At 36.1% G+C, this 19,720-nt stretch overlaps 1 protein-coding gene across 1 annotated transcript; it reads right to left on the bottom strand.

Moving 5' to 3' along the window:
• Positions 1 to 5,654: 5,654 nt before the first annotated feature.
• On the bottom strand, positions 5,655 to 16,522 carry LOC126824202 (SEC14-like protein 2). Its single transcript, XM_050553387.2, has 7 exons — positions 16,407 to 16,522; positions 15,497 to 15,577; positions 14,447 to 14,530; positions 13,994 to 14,100; positions 11,853 to 11,992; positions 8,942 to 9,108; positions 5,655 to 8,254 (listed from the first exon to the last, which is right to left on the bottom strand). Exons 1-7 carry the CDS (start codon positions 16,432 to 16,434, stop codon positions 8,145 to 8,147), a joined length of 717 nt encoding a protein of 238 aa, XP_050409344.2. The 5' UTR covers positions 16,435 to 16,522; the 3' UTR covers positions 5,655 to 8,144.
• Positions 16,523 to 19,720: the final 3,198 nt, after the last annotated feature.

Here is a 19,720-nt window from a genome sequence, read left to right as displayed (position 1 = left end):
GTTGGACAGGCGACCCTACTCCTTGCCACGTACAACCAGGGATTCGAAACCACGCCAGTCGACTCAATGACAGCAGATTGTGGACTCATAGGGACAGTCCTATCATAACGCATCACATGACAGTGGGAACCTCGCATAAAATATCTTAGTTTAATATTTTGTAAATAAAGGTTCAGGCCCTGTTTCCCAAAATCTTAACTAAAGATAAAATCCAAATTTTAGTAGATACTTCAATTTTGATTGGCTAAGCACTAAAATCAATCTAATATTATCCAGTCATATTACTAAAATTTGGATTTTATCTTAGTTAAAATTTCATGAAACAGGCCCCTGGGCTTCCAATACAAAAATTTTGACATCCAGTTAATTCTTGGTGTATTTTTATTCTACATGTAATTTTATAGCAAGATAATATTTGTCAAAATTATGGCTAATTTTACTATTATCTCAATACAGTTTTACCTATTGTGCGTTTTTTTACGCATATAAACTATAAATTTAACAGTATTTATTATGTTATATGGTTAAATTAACTAAAATTCTTATTTTATGGCACGTCATTAATTCCTTAATTGACATCTAGAAGTACCGTTAACTTTTCAAAACAAAACACAACACAACACAAGGTATATATATGGATATTTCTCTGTTATTTAATAACCACGTTTCGTAACACATGCAGGTCACATTTTCAAGTTAATGAAACAATATATATCTAATATATAAATTGACTGACATTTCACTGTCAGACCAGGTGAATTTAACAGAAAAGTAGCCCTGATGAATTTGACTTAAAAGCAGGCCTGGTGAATTTGACTGAAAGGTAGGCCTGGTGAATTTGACTGAAAGGTAGACCTGGTGAATTTGACTGAAAGACAGGCCTGGTAAATTATGATATTAGTGGTACCTGACGAAATATCACGCACTAATGAACTAGTACAGTACCTGACATTTTATATTTGAACTTCCAGATAAGTATTAAAAATATCTATAAAAACAGTGAAGAAAGACAAATCTATGACTGACAAAATGTCATGCACTAATGAATTAGTATAGTACCTTTACAGTGAAAAAAGACAGATCTGTGACCGACAAAATGACAAAGTGTCAGAAAAAGTTCGAACTTGAGTCTGACAATGTCTGTGACAGGTGCCTTATTTCCTGGCTTCCTGATAGGTGAGCCTTGGGGAATATTCTTTAATTTGGTGCCTTATCTCCAGGCTTGCTCAAAGGTGATCCTTGGGAAATATTCTTGAATTTGGTGCCTTATTTCCAGGCTTGCTCAAAGGTGATCCTTGGGAAATATTCTTGAATTTGGTGCCTTATTTCCAGGCTTGCTCAAAGGTGATCCTTGGGAAATATTCTTGAATTTGTTGCCTTATTTCCAGGCTTGCTCAAAGGTGATCCTTGGGAAATATTCTTGAATTCGGTGGCTTATTTCCAGGCTTGCTCAAAGGTGAGCCTTGGGGAATATTCTGTAATTTGTAATGAATTTTAAAAAGTAAAAGAGATCTATGTTTCACTATATAGCTGTTTTTCCATAAGTATGTGTTTTTTGTGTATTGCTCTACCCAGTTACTAAATGCCTCTTAAAGATTATATTTACTATGTTTGAAGGTTAAATTCTTCAAAAACTGGTAAATATAACTTAAAGGCAAGCTCTGGGCAATGTTGTGTAATTTAATTTTTTATTTGAAATATACTAAAGTAACTGAGATATATGTGTATTGAGGACGATGAACGTACCTAGAAACACAGCAATCCATCAATGATTTGACAGGTTGACAAGTATTATCTGACTAATATAGTAACTACATTAACATACAGATCCTATCTTCTAACCTATGTCAAACCAAAATGGGGTTTAACGTTCTACTTTTCTGCACCGACTGGGCACGCGCCTTTAGTGTGCTATGAAGTAAATTCTGCCCGGATAGCGGCACTACAGCCTACTCTTATATCAATTAACAACATCCAAGGGTTCTTTTACGTGCACCCCAATGTGTACACGGGAGCTTGGTTTTTCGGCCCATCTGAACGTTATGTTGGTTCTCTGTCCTGCACAACTGCTGAAAATCCTGATGAATTATTTCGGTGGACACAGGGATCAGATACAGAACCTTCAGGTTAGCGAACCACAGTGCTGGAGATTTAACAATAAATAATGCACTCAATTCCTCCATGCAATGTTTTGTTACAAATTTCAAGACTTTAATATTTGGAACTAAAAGTTTTTCTCCCTAGAGGAAATTAGAGGTAGAATTTCTAACAGATGTTCCAGAAAAATAGAAATTCAAATTGATCTGGCCTTAGAGTTTGTTTACTACAGGAAGGAAATCTACCAAAATCCTTCCAAGATGAATTAATGGAAGACAATTTGAGCATATCCTTGCACACTGATCCGCAGTGAATATTCGCAAGGCCGCGACAATCACTGATAAGGATGACTTCGATGCGACTTAATGTAAATGGGTATCAAAATGAATAAAAGGCACCTTTCCGCCCGAACCAGTAAGGTCTTATGTAAACAATGCACGCGCCATTGAGCCAATGATTGACGCCGCGTACAAGACGTCATGTGTTGAAGGCAGTCATATGTTACAGAGATATTAGAATACTTTCTTAATACTCTGTGAAACAGATTGATATCCTTGATGATAGGTAAAGCAGGATCAAATTGAAAGTGAAGGGGCAAGATATAAAAATGGGACATGGAGTAGAATAAAACTTTAAAGGATCAGATTATCAACATATTCTAATTTCATATTGTAAATTCTCCAGTCTGTCATTTTTGCTGAGAGTCTGTTAAAGACTGGCAAATATGATGAAAATGAGAGGCTTCCCCCACCTTAATTATTAAATTCTATCATTGAAGTCATAATAATATTATTAAAAGCTTTGACCAGTAAGATAGAAGTTTCAGTCCAAAGTTTTCTTATCTCAGAGTAGCAAGAAACTTTAGCATTATCACAATTAATAAATCAATCAATGGTTTTACTGTAGCCTATGTCTATAATTTGACTGAGGTGGGTGGTGAGGTTTATGGTCAATGGAGCCGATACGACCGAATTAACCTGGGTAAAACATTTTCAACGATATGAATGGTAATTACAAAACTTTTTAAAAATAATATGAGAATTTTAAGCATTACCTTAATCAATAAATCAATTGTGTTTACACTGTATTTGTTGTTTTACACTGTATTTGTTGTTTTTACACAGTATTTATTGTTTTTACACTGTGTTTACACTGTATTTGTTGTTTTTACACTGTATTTGTTGTTTTTACACTGTACTTGTTGTTGTTTTTACACTGTATTTGTTGTTTTTACACTGTATTTGTTGTTGTTTTTACACTGTATTTGTTGTTGTTTTACACTGTATTTGTTGTTTTTACACTGTATTTGTTGTTTTTACACTGTATTTTTCGTTTTTTACACTGTATTTATGGTTATTTGAGGTTTAAAAATTCTTTGAAATTGGCATGCAAATGAACTGACAATTGAATTTTCTAGTCAGTCATATTTGAGTACCTGTTAATCATAACTGGTAAATATAACTCAGTTAGAGTCTTGTCCTGTATATAAACATATAATGGAACAAGAAGCCTGTATATAAACAGATAATGAACACGTCATGGAATACGGCTTATTAAAGAGGCATTAGGCAAGATCTAGAGAGAGAGGGTTGGCCATTCTTGCCAAAACAGTTAAAAAATATATCAAAAATTTTAGCCAAATTTCTTTATTCTGAGTGAAGCTATGAATGGCTACTATTATCAGGTTTCAGACAGCAGGGGCTATTAATTTGTATAAATTTTAATCTAAATAACTGCTAATATTTGGTGAGTAAGCATACCCTGTCCCGAGCATCATATCAGCAGAATCTGATCATGTTTCCCTAACCGATACCTGAAATAATACGGTGGATTATGAAAACATGATGGTCTGTGTTGATATATGAAGAGCCCCAGGGAAGAACGATTTAAGTCACTTTTTTAACGAACCTGCAGTTAATGGCGCCATCTGGTAGCAAATTGTATAAGCTTTCTGTGGAAAATCAATTTCAGCTAAAAACGATCAGAGTCACATCGAACCAAGGCCCTTCTGTAATGCCCCCCCCCCCCCCCTGACAAATATGTCCATCGTACCCTTTATTTGACCTTAATTTGGCTGAAAAGTGGAAGTCAGTTGTTGTACTGGTAATTATGATTCATATTTAACATCATTTTATAGTTGTAATTAAACCCACTCGTTGTTCTGTTCGCGTCAAGCATTCTCACCCTAAAGTCTGTTTCGCCTTTTATGCGAAAAGACAAAAATGTAACTTAGATCGTTCTTCCCCTGGACTATTCATATGTGAATACAACTATACTGTCAGACCTTTTATAGGCCGTATTGGTGAGTGACGGAAAATTTTGACTTGGCTGGTCGTATAAGCTTTTAACGCAGGTATGTCGGACACCGTCTAATCCACTCAATATCACAGCCATCTGATGTTTTAGAGAGTTGATTATGACCTTATCATATAAATAAATGCCCAAATAATAATTTATATAATATTTGAAGCCAGAAAAATGTCCGACAATAGACAACTTTAGCTCTCACATAATGCATCTTTCATACTGAAGCCAGAAAAATGCCTGGTGATAAACTAGTTTAGTGCTCGCATAATGCCTCTTTAATATGAAAGTTTTTGGTTGTTTCCTGAATTATGATGGATGAACATAAAGAGTTTTAAAGCTTCATTATAGAAAGCTTCAAACAGTCTACATGATTTACATATTAAAGCTACATCATAGAAAGCTTCAAATAGTCTACATGATTTACATATTAAAGCTACATCATAGAAAGCTTCAAATAGTCTACATGATTTACATATTAAAGCTACATCATAGAAAGCTTCAAATAGTCTACATGATTTACATATTAAAGCTACATCATAGAAGGCTTCAAACAGTCTACATGATTTACATATTAAAGCTACATCATAGAAGGCTTCAAATAGTCTACATGATTTACATATTAAAGCAACATCATAGAAGGCTTCAAACAGTCTACATGATTTACATATTAAAGCAACATCATAGAAGGCTTCAAACAGTCTACATGATTTACATATTAAAGCTACATCATAGAAGGCTTCAAATAGTCTACATGATTTACATATTAAAGCTACATCATAGAAGGCTTCAAATAGTCTACATGATTTACATATTAAAGCAATATCATAGAAGGCTTCAAACAGTCTACATGATTTACATATTAAAGCAACATCATAGAAGGCTTCAAACAGTCTACATGATTTACATATTAAAGCTACATCATAGAAGGCTTCAAACAGTCTACATGATTTACATATTAAAGGTCACCGGAAAAACTTCATAATGTCAACATATTTCTTCCATAAGTATAACACATTCCTGAAAGTCAGTGTTACTTGCCAACGGTAAATTTCAACAGGTAGATGTCCACCGTTCTCCGTGAGTGGTCGTAACTTTCCGTCAATAAACAACGAGCCGTGATATAATTTTAGTCCTTCTGCTCATTATTCCTGAGCAGGAGGACTATTAGCGGAAAGTTATGACTACTCACTGAGGAGTAGCGGAAATCACTGAACGTTGAAATTTACCTGTGGCAGGTAACACTGACATTCGGGATCATGTTATACTTATGGAATAATATGTTGACATAATTTCTTGCTTTATTTCAAAAAATTATGAAGCTTTTCCCGTGATCTTTAACAGAGACATTCAATGATTTGTTTTCATAATAACCGTTTCTTACAATTTATTTAAGCCTCATTTTCACAAGGATATTTCATCATGCACCTTCATGTAACAATGTTTTCAAAATAAGGGTAGTTTTTTTGTTAGGAGGGGGAGGGAGCCAGATTCACAACCCACAGTACGTGCTGCCACGGGTAGTCTACGGGGGAAATTTCAGTAAACCCGTGCATGAGACTTGCGTTTGTTCGGCAGATCACAGACTGGCTGTAGAGACTTTTGGTCCTCCACATACAAAATTTTCACCCGGTTTCTTTCGGCTGGTCTGCGAGCTACTAAACCCTACGACCTGTGCATGTCAAAGCATGTACAGCGAGTTTTGAGCTAAGCTAAGGGGAGCGAATGCTTCTTCCAGCACCACCCCTAGTCCCCACTCTCTTACAATTTTTTTTTATATCCACTGTGGACCCATTACTAAGATACTAAGATAGCCTATCGTTGTTTTTACTGTAAAAGAACAGTCAGATCTATATGACAAGGCCAAATACATAATTATGAGATGTAAACAGGGCTAGCGCTAACCCTAACCCTAACCCAAGACTTAGTCCTACGCCTTACCCTAACCCACATCTCATGACCTTGAGGAAATATGCATTTGGCCTTGTCAAATAGATCTGACAATGTTCATAGAATTCTCTCATGATAACGTACGGTTGTTTTCACTATAAAAGGACACATAATTTCTTTATGAAACTAAAATGACGTTAAAAGATACGTAGTTAGTAAAATATCATAAAACATTTTAAGTATAAAATATTATAATTTATGATTCCAAAAGAGAATAAAACACTTTGATGTACAATACATAAAAATTCATAAATTCAAAAGAAAATCATAAAATGACATAGTTTTATTTTATGTACCCATTATGAGCTTTTTGCACGGAATGACACCCTGTGTGTATTTGACTTAGAATCTTGTACCTGGTTTTTTTCTAGGAGCCATGCTTTTATAATCTTTGATTGCCATTTAGAGATCGAGCTTAATAAAATACAACAATTAAACATTTATATAACATGTGTCATAATTCTATGGGATACAAGTTAATTAAAGATACATTCCCACGAAAGTATTTATCACATGGTTATTTCCAATAAAAGTATGACAAATTTGGTATATATGGAAATCTTACCAGAAAAATACTAGATTATCCGAAAAACACCCATGGGGCAAGCACTGGGCAAAAATGTCAGGGTATCACTAACTGGCAGCCCGACTTATCATCATCAAATAACACAGTTTGTACGCGGGAAAGTATCTTTAAAAGATTTATTTCTGGCAGCAATTCAACGAGGGTTCTCTCTTGTTTATCAAGCAAAGTAACTTGTATTCCATATAATTGTTTCATGTGTTATTCTCATGCAGTTACTAAACAACTCAAACAGACATGTAAGTCTCCTCTTATCGTTTTCAAGACTGAACTTGTATAGAGAGAACTTATATTGTTCAATCCAATTCAGTTTATTGAATAAAATATTGTTTAAACTAAGACTGGTCTTTCATTTCACGGCAGGATTTTCCCAGGAGACACTTGTCTACGACGTAAATCTTGGCTATAAGACAAGGCTTGTGAAAACAAATGACGCAATATATTTATAAGGTATGTATAACAAGCAGTTATTTTCAATCTGATTAAAACACATATCCTATTTCGTTTCGTTTTTTATAGTTTAAAATTTTGTTTTATTTGTCTTTACTACACTAGGATCTGGAAGAGTTGATATATAAACCGCTTTCTGGTTGATGCGAGGGATTAGCTAATGAAACAGTCTTTTGCAGCGAGTTCTTGGCATGCGATGCAGAGAACTCTGGGTATCCTATTAGAAACATCAACGCTGATGGGTTAATCATCTGACGTCATAGGTTAAAAGCCGCTCATGACCCCTGACGCAACCTCCCACTACAACAGGTCAGATCTTCATGTAGTAGGGGTGATCGAAAGATATAATAAAATAAAACGAAATATAGATCTATATTTTAATCAGATTGAGTTATTGTTTGTATTTCATATAAATGGTCATTTTTAGCCACATTTCTTAGATTGATTTGAAATTAGTTGTTTAGTGACAGAGCGAGATCTGAACGCTTAGTTGTCTGGATTATTTACTAGTTTTATTTATTTTTTTTTTTTGTTGACTTATTGTATTATGCACACATACAGCGCTAATTATCTGTATTTTAGTTTATTTATTTTATTTGTATATTTAATATCTGTAGCCTACCATATTTTGTAAAGGGCATGTGAGTACTTAGTCGTGGAAATTATGGGTTATAAAAATGTACTGGTACAATAATAATAAATTAATTCAATTGAAACCTTTTGTTTTGTTACCCAAATCAAGGAGTCAATTTCCTTCTTTTTAATCTGTCTGGATGTCGAGATCAGTCACGTCGGGTTCTAAAACTTCTATCAGATAAAATAACGTTTTTCCTCGAGTCCAGCTGTACGTATTATCAAATCTTATCACATCTACAAATAGACAACAACAAAAAAATTAAAGTAAAAAATTAAATGAGGTTTAACGTTCTACTGTTCTGGTCTGACCAGGCTAATGAAGATGGAATTACGCCATACACTGTGCTATGAGGGAAATTTTGCTACTACGGCCTACTCTTAAATCAAGATTTCCAACTGCCAAGGGTTATTTTACGTGTATGCCAATGTGTAAACGGGACCTCGGATTTGTTAAAGTAGGTAATCCACCGGTATTGAGTTGGCTACTCGATCTGCTGTTTATCATACAATTCACCGTACAATTTGCATTAATTCCAGGGATTAACTCTTTTGTAATATTGAAATAATTCATATATTCTGTCCATTTGAATCCTAATCAGGTACTATGTGGTGGTACTTCGTAGTATTGGGTTAATTTTGGGTTTGGGTAAATCGTCGCCCTCACAGTTAGTTGGTATTTTAGCGTCAAAACAACAAATGCTAATAAAGTCCTAATTGTTTTCACTACAAAGCAAAACAAACTTAAATTTCAAATGTGGTCAGTCAGCCAAAATTTGTAAAATATAATTTACAAAATTACAATTATTTCTGATAATTACTTCCATGTTATTGCCCCTGATTTTATTATAGAATCTTTAATGCTTTTTAAATCAAAATTTAGTCTAATTAGCCTGATCGGGAAACAAAGGGAAGATAACTCACATGTTCCTACATCAGTACAGGTGGTGCTGCCATCTTCTGGTATAAGATGACTGTTAACACGATCTGATGCTACTACTTCATCCATCGCACCGGCTTTCTGTCGCTTGTTCTTTGTTCGTTTAAAAATACCAAAACCTATATCAAAGCCGTCTGTTTTAAACTGCCATCTTGAAAAACATAAAACCACATAATAAAGATCAACCATGATTTACGAATAGTTTGTTTCATGATAATGGCATTGGAAATGAAATAAAATGAGATAGAGAGAGAGAGAGAAATGGGGTTTAACATCCACTCAAAACAAACTAGGTCATTTCGGGACAAACACAAGGTTCAATTTTATTTCATAATATAAGAGATAAGGTGGCTATGGAGACCTGGTTATCCCGAATGTCAGTGACTAGTTTCGTTCGTATTGAACTCTTCAGACTGATTGGACTCACGTGTTGGGCGTTTTTATTTATACTATAATTGGCAGGGTTACCGGGGTTTGCGAATTTGTTACCGGGGTCGGTAGCTCACTTACCGGGGTTGTACAGAGGTTTGACAAATTGGCGGGGTGCCAAATTTGTTACCGGGGTCGCTAGCTCGCTTACTGGGGTTGTAATGATTGTTTAGATTTAAGTGCTAGTGTCCATAATTTTGCTAACTAGGGTGCCTTGGGTTGGTTGGTAACATTGTTACTTGTCATAACAATGAAGGGATAGTATATAGATAAGGGTGTTGATGTAACCACCCATGAGAGGGGTATAAGGCTAAATATAAATCAAAAGTTGGAACACTCAGGGTTAGAGCATTGTGATACAAAAATAAAAATGGTTGGAGTGCCCAAGATTTGTCGTTGATTCCATGAAGTAGTTAGGTTTTAGAACGTTAAATACTGTGTGATTCAACATGGCGCCCGAGGGGTTTAATATGAAATAGGTACGAAATAGTACCAAATGGTTTATTGGTATGAGAGTCAAGGTTTAGACTAGAATGTCTTGGAAATCGGAAGTTGGAGGCGACTAATATGTGTCTCTCTTTTGTGGACCGTTGTGTCCACAAAAGGTAGGCCTATTCACCTTTGGTAATATGTCAATGTCGAATAAGCAGATTCTTATCAACACGATCTGCTCTGGACCGGTTTGATTCTACGTATATCTCGTAGCTGAGAGAAAAAGAAGATTTTTTATTTCAATTTTATTTCAATAATTCGCTTGCACATAGGGGTCTTTAGCAGTGGGAGGAAACCGGAGGACCCGGAGAAAACCCACGAGGTTGGACAGGCGACCCTACTCCTTGTCACGCACAACCAGGGATTCGAAACCACGCCAGTTGACTCAATGACAGACTTTATGATACAGCCCGCGCAGGCTAACCATTCGGCCATCCAACTCCCCAAATAAAATGGAGTTAAAAGTCCTACTGTTCTGTATCAACTGGGTAATGGAGACAGGGATACGCCACGCAATGTGATATGAGAGAAATTTTCTCCGACAGTGGTAGTTCTGCACCGACTCATCATCAAATTTCATTTGTCAAGGTACCACAATTTCTATCCACCCAGAACCAGACTTAAAAAGTCTGAAACATTCTGGTCAATTGTCCTTACAACACCACAAATATTGGGACAGGCGACTTGTTATGTACAAGTGGGGAATTGAAACTATGCCACTTGACTCAATCACAGACCGTATCATCCAACGTGCATGTGTTAACCATTCAAACACCTAACACCCTCAATGGCACAGGAACGCAACATTATCTCTTTAGGAATAAATTTATAGAAATGTGTTTAAATTATGTTAGCAATTGTATCGCTTAGCATGCCGACATTACACAGTAATCTACCAGGCATTACTATGTAAGGAGGGGGGTTGGGATCAGCAAAGACTTTCTGTTCAGTCATCACATGTGTTGTGAGCCTACAAATATAACAATTTTCGATACACCAAAAATATGTTAAAACAAATGACGAAATACACATTCCAAAATCTGTCCCAATTTTCGGTACACCAAGGTCTGTCCCACTTGATATCAACCCAGAAGACAATGCAGAAGTAAATAAAAAATGGCTCATTCACAAATGACAAGGCGCAAATGACTGTCCGCGTATTTCACCAAACATATAATTCATTAGAAATTACAATAAAAAAATTGGATATAAACCATTTTACATACATTCACATTACATTAAACATACATTATGCAAGATGTTATCTAAGTTATTAATTAGACATTAATTAACTTATCCAGACCATAATCAACTCTCGATGTCATCGCCAGCCTGTGATATTTACTGGATTGGAATCTGATCTGCTGCTCAACGCTCATTGATGATCAAATCAAAAAATGGATAATCAAGACTTCATTTTTAATCATGCTGACTTTAGTAATGACGATCTAGGCTAGGATTAAAATTCAATTGCTAAATTCTCGGTTCAGAGGGGATCAATTTGACTGACATTTTCAGCAAATTCCCATTACATTATCTAGTTTTTAACTATTATAATGAGAACTGCCATCCCTTTATCTAATCTCCCATAGTGTATCTTTAATGTGCTTTTAGAACCCGTGGTTTCCCCCTTGTCAGTGATGCAGGATGGAGGGTCTGACAAGGACAGCTGTCTAGTCGTTCGGATGGGACGAAAAACCGAGGTCCCGTGTACACATTGACGTGCACGTAAAAGATCCCTTGGCAGTTGGAATTCGATATAAGAGCCGCTGTCCGGGCAAAATTTCCCTCATAACACACTGTATGGCGTATGCCCGTCTTCATTAGCCCAGTTTAGGAGCAGAACAGTAGGATGTTATATAAATCCCATTTCATTTCATTTCATTTCGTTTCATTTCGCTTTTAGAAACATTTTCGTCTATTTAAGGTTCCAAAGAATAAAGTTATTCACCCTTTAAATAAATAAAGACTAACCGTATAACACTCTGAGGTACTTTTATTTCATAATCTAACTGTAGTGAAGAACCACGTCCCAAATCGACTTCTGTGAAACCATCGAGATTCGATAAAACTTCACTATAATATTTCAGTGGTATTTCTCCACCCAGACAGATCTGAATTAAATAACAAATTTACAATCTAGGATCTTCACTGGTAATGTGGCCTGGGAGTTAGACTTTATGCTAGCATGCCCAGGATTTCAGAGAGAGAGAGAGAGAGAGAGAGAGAGAGAGGAGGGGTTAAACGTCCACTGTCCACTCGACACAAACTAGGTCATTTCGGGAATAACATATATGGTTCAATTTTATTTCTTCAGCAGTGGGAGGAAATCAGAGGACCCACATAAAACCCACAAGGTTGGGGTTAAACGTCCACAAACTAGGTCATTTCGGGAATAACATATATGGTTCAATTTTATTTCTTCAGCAGTGGGAGGAAATCAGAGGACCCACATAAAACCCACAAGGTTGGACAGATGACTTTACTCCTTGTCACGTACAACCGGGGATTTGAAACCATGCCATTTGACTCAATGACAGACCTTATGATACAGCGCGCACGTGCTAACCATTCGGCCATTCCACACACCCCCTTCAGAGAGAGAGAGAGAGAGAGAGAGAGAGAGAGAGAGATGGGGTTTAATGTCAGTTGACACAAACTAGGTCATTTTGTGACTAACATAATAATTTGCTTGTGCATCTGCCATCCAACCTTCCTCCGGGGTTTCAGCAAAGTTTGATTACCTTGCTTACACGAATCTTAACGTAATCAACTTTAGGCAGCATACTGAAAGGTTTAGTGCATCCTTTGGACTTTTCACTAAAATATCAAATTTTTCATGGCTTAATACACTATATGTACTCAGATTGCTTTTTCAACAATTTAACAAAGCAAAATACAATTCCCAGCTTGGATTAAATCCGATTTTAACTAGGTCCATCAGGTTTCTCTGTGTAGGATAAAGCATGAGATTGAGGTTATGCTGGGGAAAGAAAGACTGAAGAAAATAACCTGAGAAAAAGAAAGACCGAGAGAATACAGGCCAAGGTTTTTCTGACGAAGGTTTTTTTCTGAAGTCTTTCTTCCCCAGCATAACCGAAGTCGAGGACTTTATCTTGCTTATAAACTGTCTATGTTTACATGTACGCAAGATGAGAATATCCCAGAATTCCCATAAGAAAAACCTTATATCATGTTTTCTTATGGGAAAAAAAACCTACCCTGGAAGAATAACCCGTTTAAAGAAAAAACTTTCAGAAGAATAACCCCAAATTTCCCTGTATATATCCAAAGCCGTCCCCGACTTTCAGACTACAAGCTATTCCGGGCATAGAATATACCCCAAAGATCAAAGAGATTTACCGTTACAGGTTTATAAGTTACTGATAAAAGATGGCAGTGTCTTGTTACGCTCAATGAAATTTCAATTTATCATAACTTTAAAAATACTGAACTCAATTGAACTATATTCCTATTAGAGATTCAACTCTGACAATATTGTTGTTTTCAAGGGCTTCCTATAACGCCTGTGTGCCCTGGAATTACCAGAATTATTGCCAATTATCACTGAAGTCTGATTTTAATCCCAACATTTAATTTTATTTTGCAAATTGCGACTATGGCAACCGGAGGTGAGCCCTAATCAGGGGATCTGTAGCTTGCAGTCTATGGTATACACAGAAAACAGACAGGAAAACTGAATCGACTCAAGGCTTTTCTCGTTATTGAGGCACCAAGGATTGAAAAATAACCAGATACATTCAATAACCAAGCAAAGTTGACCACAAATGAAGACCTTAACATTCACAGGTTTTCACTGTATCCCAGGTATCATTTAATCTTGCGTATTTAAGCCCAATATCTTTCACTTTCATTCAATATCTTTCACAGGTTTTCACTGTAACCCAGGAATCACTTAATCTTGCATATTTAACCCTAATATCTTTCCCTTTCATTCAATATTTTTTACAAATTTTCAAACACAGACTTAATATTGGACGAATGCGAAAAAGAATTAATGCTAAATACGTAAGATTAAATGATACCTGGGTTACAGTGTTTAGTCCTGTGTTTAGTAATGAAAGTTACCATGGTAATGAATCTCTTGTTTTTACCTGAGATGGACATCTGATATTTCCATCTGGATCTGTCTTGGTTCCACCCCAATAAACAGGTAACTGATCGGCATCTATATCTTTTAATAATTCTGCTTTATAATTAGCTGATCAAAATCAAAAATATATGGGTCATTGTCAAAATTTGGTAGAAATTGCAAATCACAAAAGACCAAATATCAAATATGATAATTGTTTATTTTTTACATTTATTTGATAAAGTATAGTTCAGAGTTGCCAGTTCTAAATAAAGTTGGAACATTTTTACAAAATTTAAATTTTTTTTCAGATTTTAACTGTGACCAGTTGAAAATATGATTACTAATTTTGTTGAAAATTTGTGAATATAACATAAAACCAAACTTTTTAAAGCATACTATTTCAGGAGATTTGTCATGTTTTCCTCAATCATGCTTGTCTGACATCTTTATCTAAAAAAAAAAGTTTACTTACTTCCTAGGATATGTACTTTTTTAACAGTTGCTTCACTAAGAAATGGTCGAACTAAATTAAAAGCTATTGGAAATATTCTTGGTGCTGAAATAAATCAATATCATTTACATGATTAAACACCTCATTCATGGAATGTTTACTAAACCCCTGATATAGAGTATTTACTAAACCCCTGATCTAGAGTGTTTATATGAATCCTCTTCTAGAGTGCTTACATGAAGCCTTGTCTAGAGTGCTTACATGAAGCCTCTTCTAGAGTGTTTACATGAAGCCTTGTCTAGAGTGTTTACATGAAGCCTTGTCTAGAGTGTTTACATGAAGCCACGGCTATAGTGTTTACATGAAGCCACGGCTATAGTGTTTACATGAAGCCTTATCTAGAGTGTTTACATGAAACCTCATCTTGAGTGTTTACATGAAGTCTCATCTATAGTGTTTACAACAAACCCCATCTACAGTGTTTACTAGACCCCTCATCTATAGAGTGTTTACATGAAGCCTTGTCTAGAGTGTTTACTAGAACCCTCATCTATACAGTGTTTACTAGAACATCATCTATACAGTGTCTACCAGATCCCCTATCTAGAGTGTTTACAAGAACATCATCTATATAGTGTTTACAAGAACCCTCTAGCCTACTCTCATATTGAATTTCAACGGCCAAGGGATCTTTTACATGCATGCCAATCAATGTGTACACATATCTAGAGTGTTTACAAGAACATCATCTATATAGTGTTTACAAGAACTCTCTGGCCTACTCTCATATTGAATTTCAACGACCAAGGGGTCTTTTACATGCATGCCAATGTGTACACATATCTCAGTTTTTCATTTTCATCCCACTCAAATGATTACACGTTGTCTCTTGCCCTCTGTCCTGCACAACTGAAATGACAAAGGAGAACCATGCGGCAAAATCCAGTGATCTTTGTCAGCCAACACAGGGATCAAACACGGAACCACCAGGTTAGCGAGCCAACGTCTTACTCACTGAACCACTGCAGGTTCATTTTAAACCAAACAATGAAACTATATAGAAATATTTACCATTTATCACATAACTTTTCTTTAATGATTCTGGAAAATGTTCTTCAAAAATGGCTAAAATACTATTAAAAAGGTCAACGCCTGAAAATACAAGTTCAAGATACGTGTCTTCATCAATAGACATCAATGTGCAAGGGTTTGCATTTCATGCACTTTAGATGTATTACGTGAATAGGAGTCTAGACCATCTGATGGCCGAGAATTATATGGATTTGAACACCTGCAAAAATCGATAAAAGAGACTTAGTCTCAGACGTCAAGTACAGTTGCTACGACAATAAACAATCCATGTCACATTTTCAAACAGTCCTAACTTCACCCAGAATAATGTAGTTTTCAATATATACTTTATTCGTTATCTATTTTTGACCTATGATTGCAAGAACAGACAACTTTTTATCTACATCTCACATAATGCATCTTTAAGAACAAAATAAGTGGTGCGATATGGTCACATGGTAAGTGGTGCAATGTGCTATACATGGTAAGTGGTGCAATGTGCTATACATGGTAAGTGGTGCACATGGTACATGTAAGTGGTGCATTGTGGTACACATAGTGAGTGGTGCAATGTGCTATACATGGTAAGTGATGCAATGTAGTGCACATAGTAAGTGGTGCAATGTGCTACATGTGGTGCAATGTGCTACATGTGGTGCATTCTGGTTTGCAGAGTGCAGAATAGCTACCACTAAGATTGTATTCAACAGCTTTTTTATGTCATTAAAAATTACTAGAAATACAAAGGGGGAAAGAGAGATAAGCTTTAATCTATTCTTGATCCAAAACTAAATCATTTTGGGACTAACATATGTTATAATTTCACTTCAATAATTATCATGCACAGGGGTCTTAAGCAGTGGGAGGCTAATACGCTTCTGAATAAAAATGGGATGTACAAAAAATTCACCTGGCTTCCATAAATGTTTTAATCCCATTTTTTCTAAATCAAATATTACAACTATTCCATCTACCCTTTGATTTTCCTGTAATAAAAAATATAATTTACAGATCCAACACCACAACCAAAATATCCCATAAAATCCTCGTCACCTGGCTTCCACAAATGTTTTAAACCAAATTTTTCTAAATCATAAATCACAATTACGCCATTAACTCTTCGAGTTTCCTGTAATAGAAGATATCATATAATCTATCAATAAATCCAATAAAAATCAGTTTAATATCTTGCTACCACCTGTACAAAATTCTCCCGGTATTTGTAACAGGGAAGTAAACCTGTGATGTGCTGTGTGATCGTTTTTAGTTCTATTGGATGGCTAGATCTATTTGACAAGGCCAAATGCATAGTTCCCCAAGGTCACGAGATGTAAACAGGGTTTGGGCACATGATTGTTGTCGAGGATTATGGGTTAGGGTTAGTGTAAAGCGTAGGGCTAGGTCTTGGGTTTGCGCTTCCTGAAAACGACTATGACTTGCAGAACTTGTAATTTGGTTCCTTATAACGATGTGATCTCCGCGATGTATGGAGCTTATCAACCGGCAATACTATATACCGGAAAACAACCGGAAAACAACTGGAAAACAACCGGATAAATAGATTTGCCTCAGGTTAGCACATTCAAGTTTAAAACAAAAACCTTCACGAAGAATATACTTAACGTAAAATACCCAAAAAACATCACAATAAAAACCAAACAAATAAACAATTTTTCCTACTGTAGGTTCAGCGTCAAATAAAACAAGCGGTTGCCATGCAAGATACACCCACTTTTTGCAAGAGATGGACAGACAACAAGCTAAAAAAAATAATGTGATTTTTTGTACAATCAGGTGCCATATAATCCAGGAAGTTACAGTCCAATATCGAAAGGAACCAAGATCTTTTGGAGATAAACCTAAATTTTGAGTTTCGTCAAAATCGGATAAGAATTGAGACATGTAGAGTGTCCACAAACAAAATGTGGATGGATGGACGGGGACGAAGACAATATACAGCCACATGAAAATATGGGCATATAATAATAAATAAATAATTTTACTCACAGTCGACTCAGCTTCAAATATTTTATATATTCTCTCTAATAAATGAACTTTACTTTTGATGACATCTTGTTTCCGTGCCGATGATAACATGCCTGATAATAAAAACAAAAGTTTAAATACAGAGAGAGAGAGAGAGAGAGAGAGAGAGAGGTAGGTGACAGAGAGGGAGAGAGAGAGAGAGAGAGAGAGGGAGAGAGGGAGGGAGGTGACAGAGAGAGAGAGAGAGAGAGAGAGAGAGAGAGAGAGAGATAGGTGACAGAGAGGGAGAGAGAGAGAGAGAGGTAGGTGACAGAGAGAGAGAGAGAGAGAGAGAGAGAGAGGGAGGTGACAGAGAGGGAGAGAGAGAGAGAGAGAGAGTTTAAAGTCCACTCGACACAAACTAGGTCATTTTGGGACTAAAACATGGTTCAATTTTATTTCAATAATTTGATTGCGCATAGGGGTCTTTAGCAGTGGGAGGGCTCAATGACAGACTGTATGATACAGCGCGCATGTGCTAACCATTACATCCAACCCCCAATCCTAGATGGGAGATGATTGAAATCAGAAGGTTTAGTAATTTACCTTTTATATCCATATCACCGAATGGATCAATCCAGACTGGACAACCCTGTTTGTCCCGCCCACATAAACCACCTGGATAATATTTCTCTATAACTTCTGGTACCTTGTAATCAGATAAAATCGTATCAATACCATTCTGTGCTCTCCATGTAAAATCCTGAAAAATAAGGCATTCTTATTAATAAAATTATTACTATCATTATTTTTCCCATTCAGTATAGATCTCGGAAACTGTATAAGATAGAAATAAGAAGTTTGATTTCGAAAGTCATGAGCACCAGGAATGATAATCAACCTTAATTCTGTTAATTATCATATAGCCCGAAAAGTATTTATAACTTTATTATAAGGAGAGAGAGAGAGAGAGAGAGAGAGAGAGAGATGGGGTTTAACGTCTACTCGACACAAACTAGGTCAATTCGGGACTAACATATGGTTTTAATTTTATTTCAATAATTCGCTTGCGCGTAGTGGGAGGAAACCGGAGGACCCGGAGAAAACCCACAAGGTTGGACAGGCGACCCTACTCCTTGTCACGTTCAACAGGGGATTCGAAACCACGCCAGTTGACTCAATGACAGGCTTTATGATACAGCATGCGCGTGCTAACCATTCAGCCATCCAACCACCCTGTATTATAAGGAGTTTTTTCCAATAAAACTACAACAAATTTGGTATTGGAAAATAGAGACGCCCAGTCTTACTAGAAAAATACTGGACTGAGTGAAAAACACCCTTGGGGCATGCACAGAGCAAAAATGTCAGGGTATAACTAACTGTCAGCCCGATGGCTTGTTGTCTGCCAGCTCAGTTTGACTTAGGGAGTGGTTATTTCTTGATCGAGTGGTTAGGTGGTTTCAGGAACATTGAGGGTTTTAAACATAAAATAGAATCTGCAATTAAACAGCAGAAAAAAAAATTGGCAGAAGATAATCTAAGAATTTACTTAGGCTTCAATATGTATGGTAAATGAACAGTAAGTTACGACACATACATTCTGAAAGATAGGTTGCCAGGCAACGAAACATACACCCACAGCAGCTAAATCGTCCGGGCAGTCAACAAGTGTTGTCGCATATTTTTACTTCTTTCGGTAATGAAACATTTATAATACACTCATGAAGTAATTATCAGAAAACCATTAGAATTTGTTTGGTTTTTAATATCATGGATTTAGCTGTTTAAGTCATAAAAATTCATTGAAAATCAATAATACTTGTTCATCTCAAGCTCTTAAACTCTGTGTATCACTCTGAAGTCAATCGGATGATAACTTTAGCCTCTAGAGCGTCACAAGATTTTTCGAAGTGATCAAGGGCCATAACTGTGACAGTAATTATCGAAAGTCACTGAAAATGAATAGACTTCTTTGTCTCATGACCTTTAACACTGGGTATAAATTTAAAGTCAATCGGATATTGACTTTAGCCTCTAGAGCGCCCACAAGATTTTTCAAAGTGATCAAGGGCCATAACTCTGGCAGTAAATATTGAAAATCGCTGAAAATCAATAGGCTTCTTCGTCTCATGACCTTAAACACTGTGTATAAATTTAAAGTCAATCGGATATTAACTTTGGCCTTTAAAGCGTCCACAATGATTTTTTGAAGTGATCAAGGGCCATAACTCTGGCAGTAATTATCGAAAATCGCTG

Source organism: Patella vulgata, chromosome 6, assembly GCF_932274485.2.
Source record: "Patella vulgata chromosome 6, xgPatVulg1.2, whole genome shotgun sequence".
Lineage (NCBI taxonomy): Eukaryota > Metazoa > Mollusca > Gastropoda > Patellidae > Patella > Patella vulgata.
Note: the sequence above shows the minus strand (reverse complement) of the source record. Positions and strands in the feature narration are given on the sequence as shown.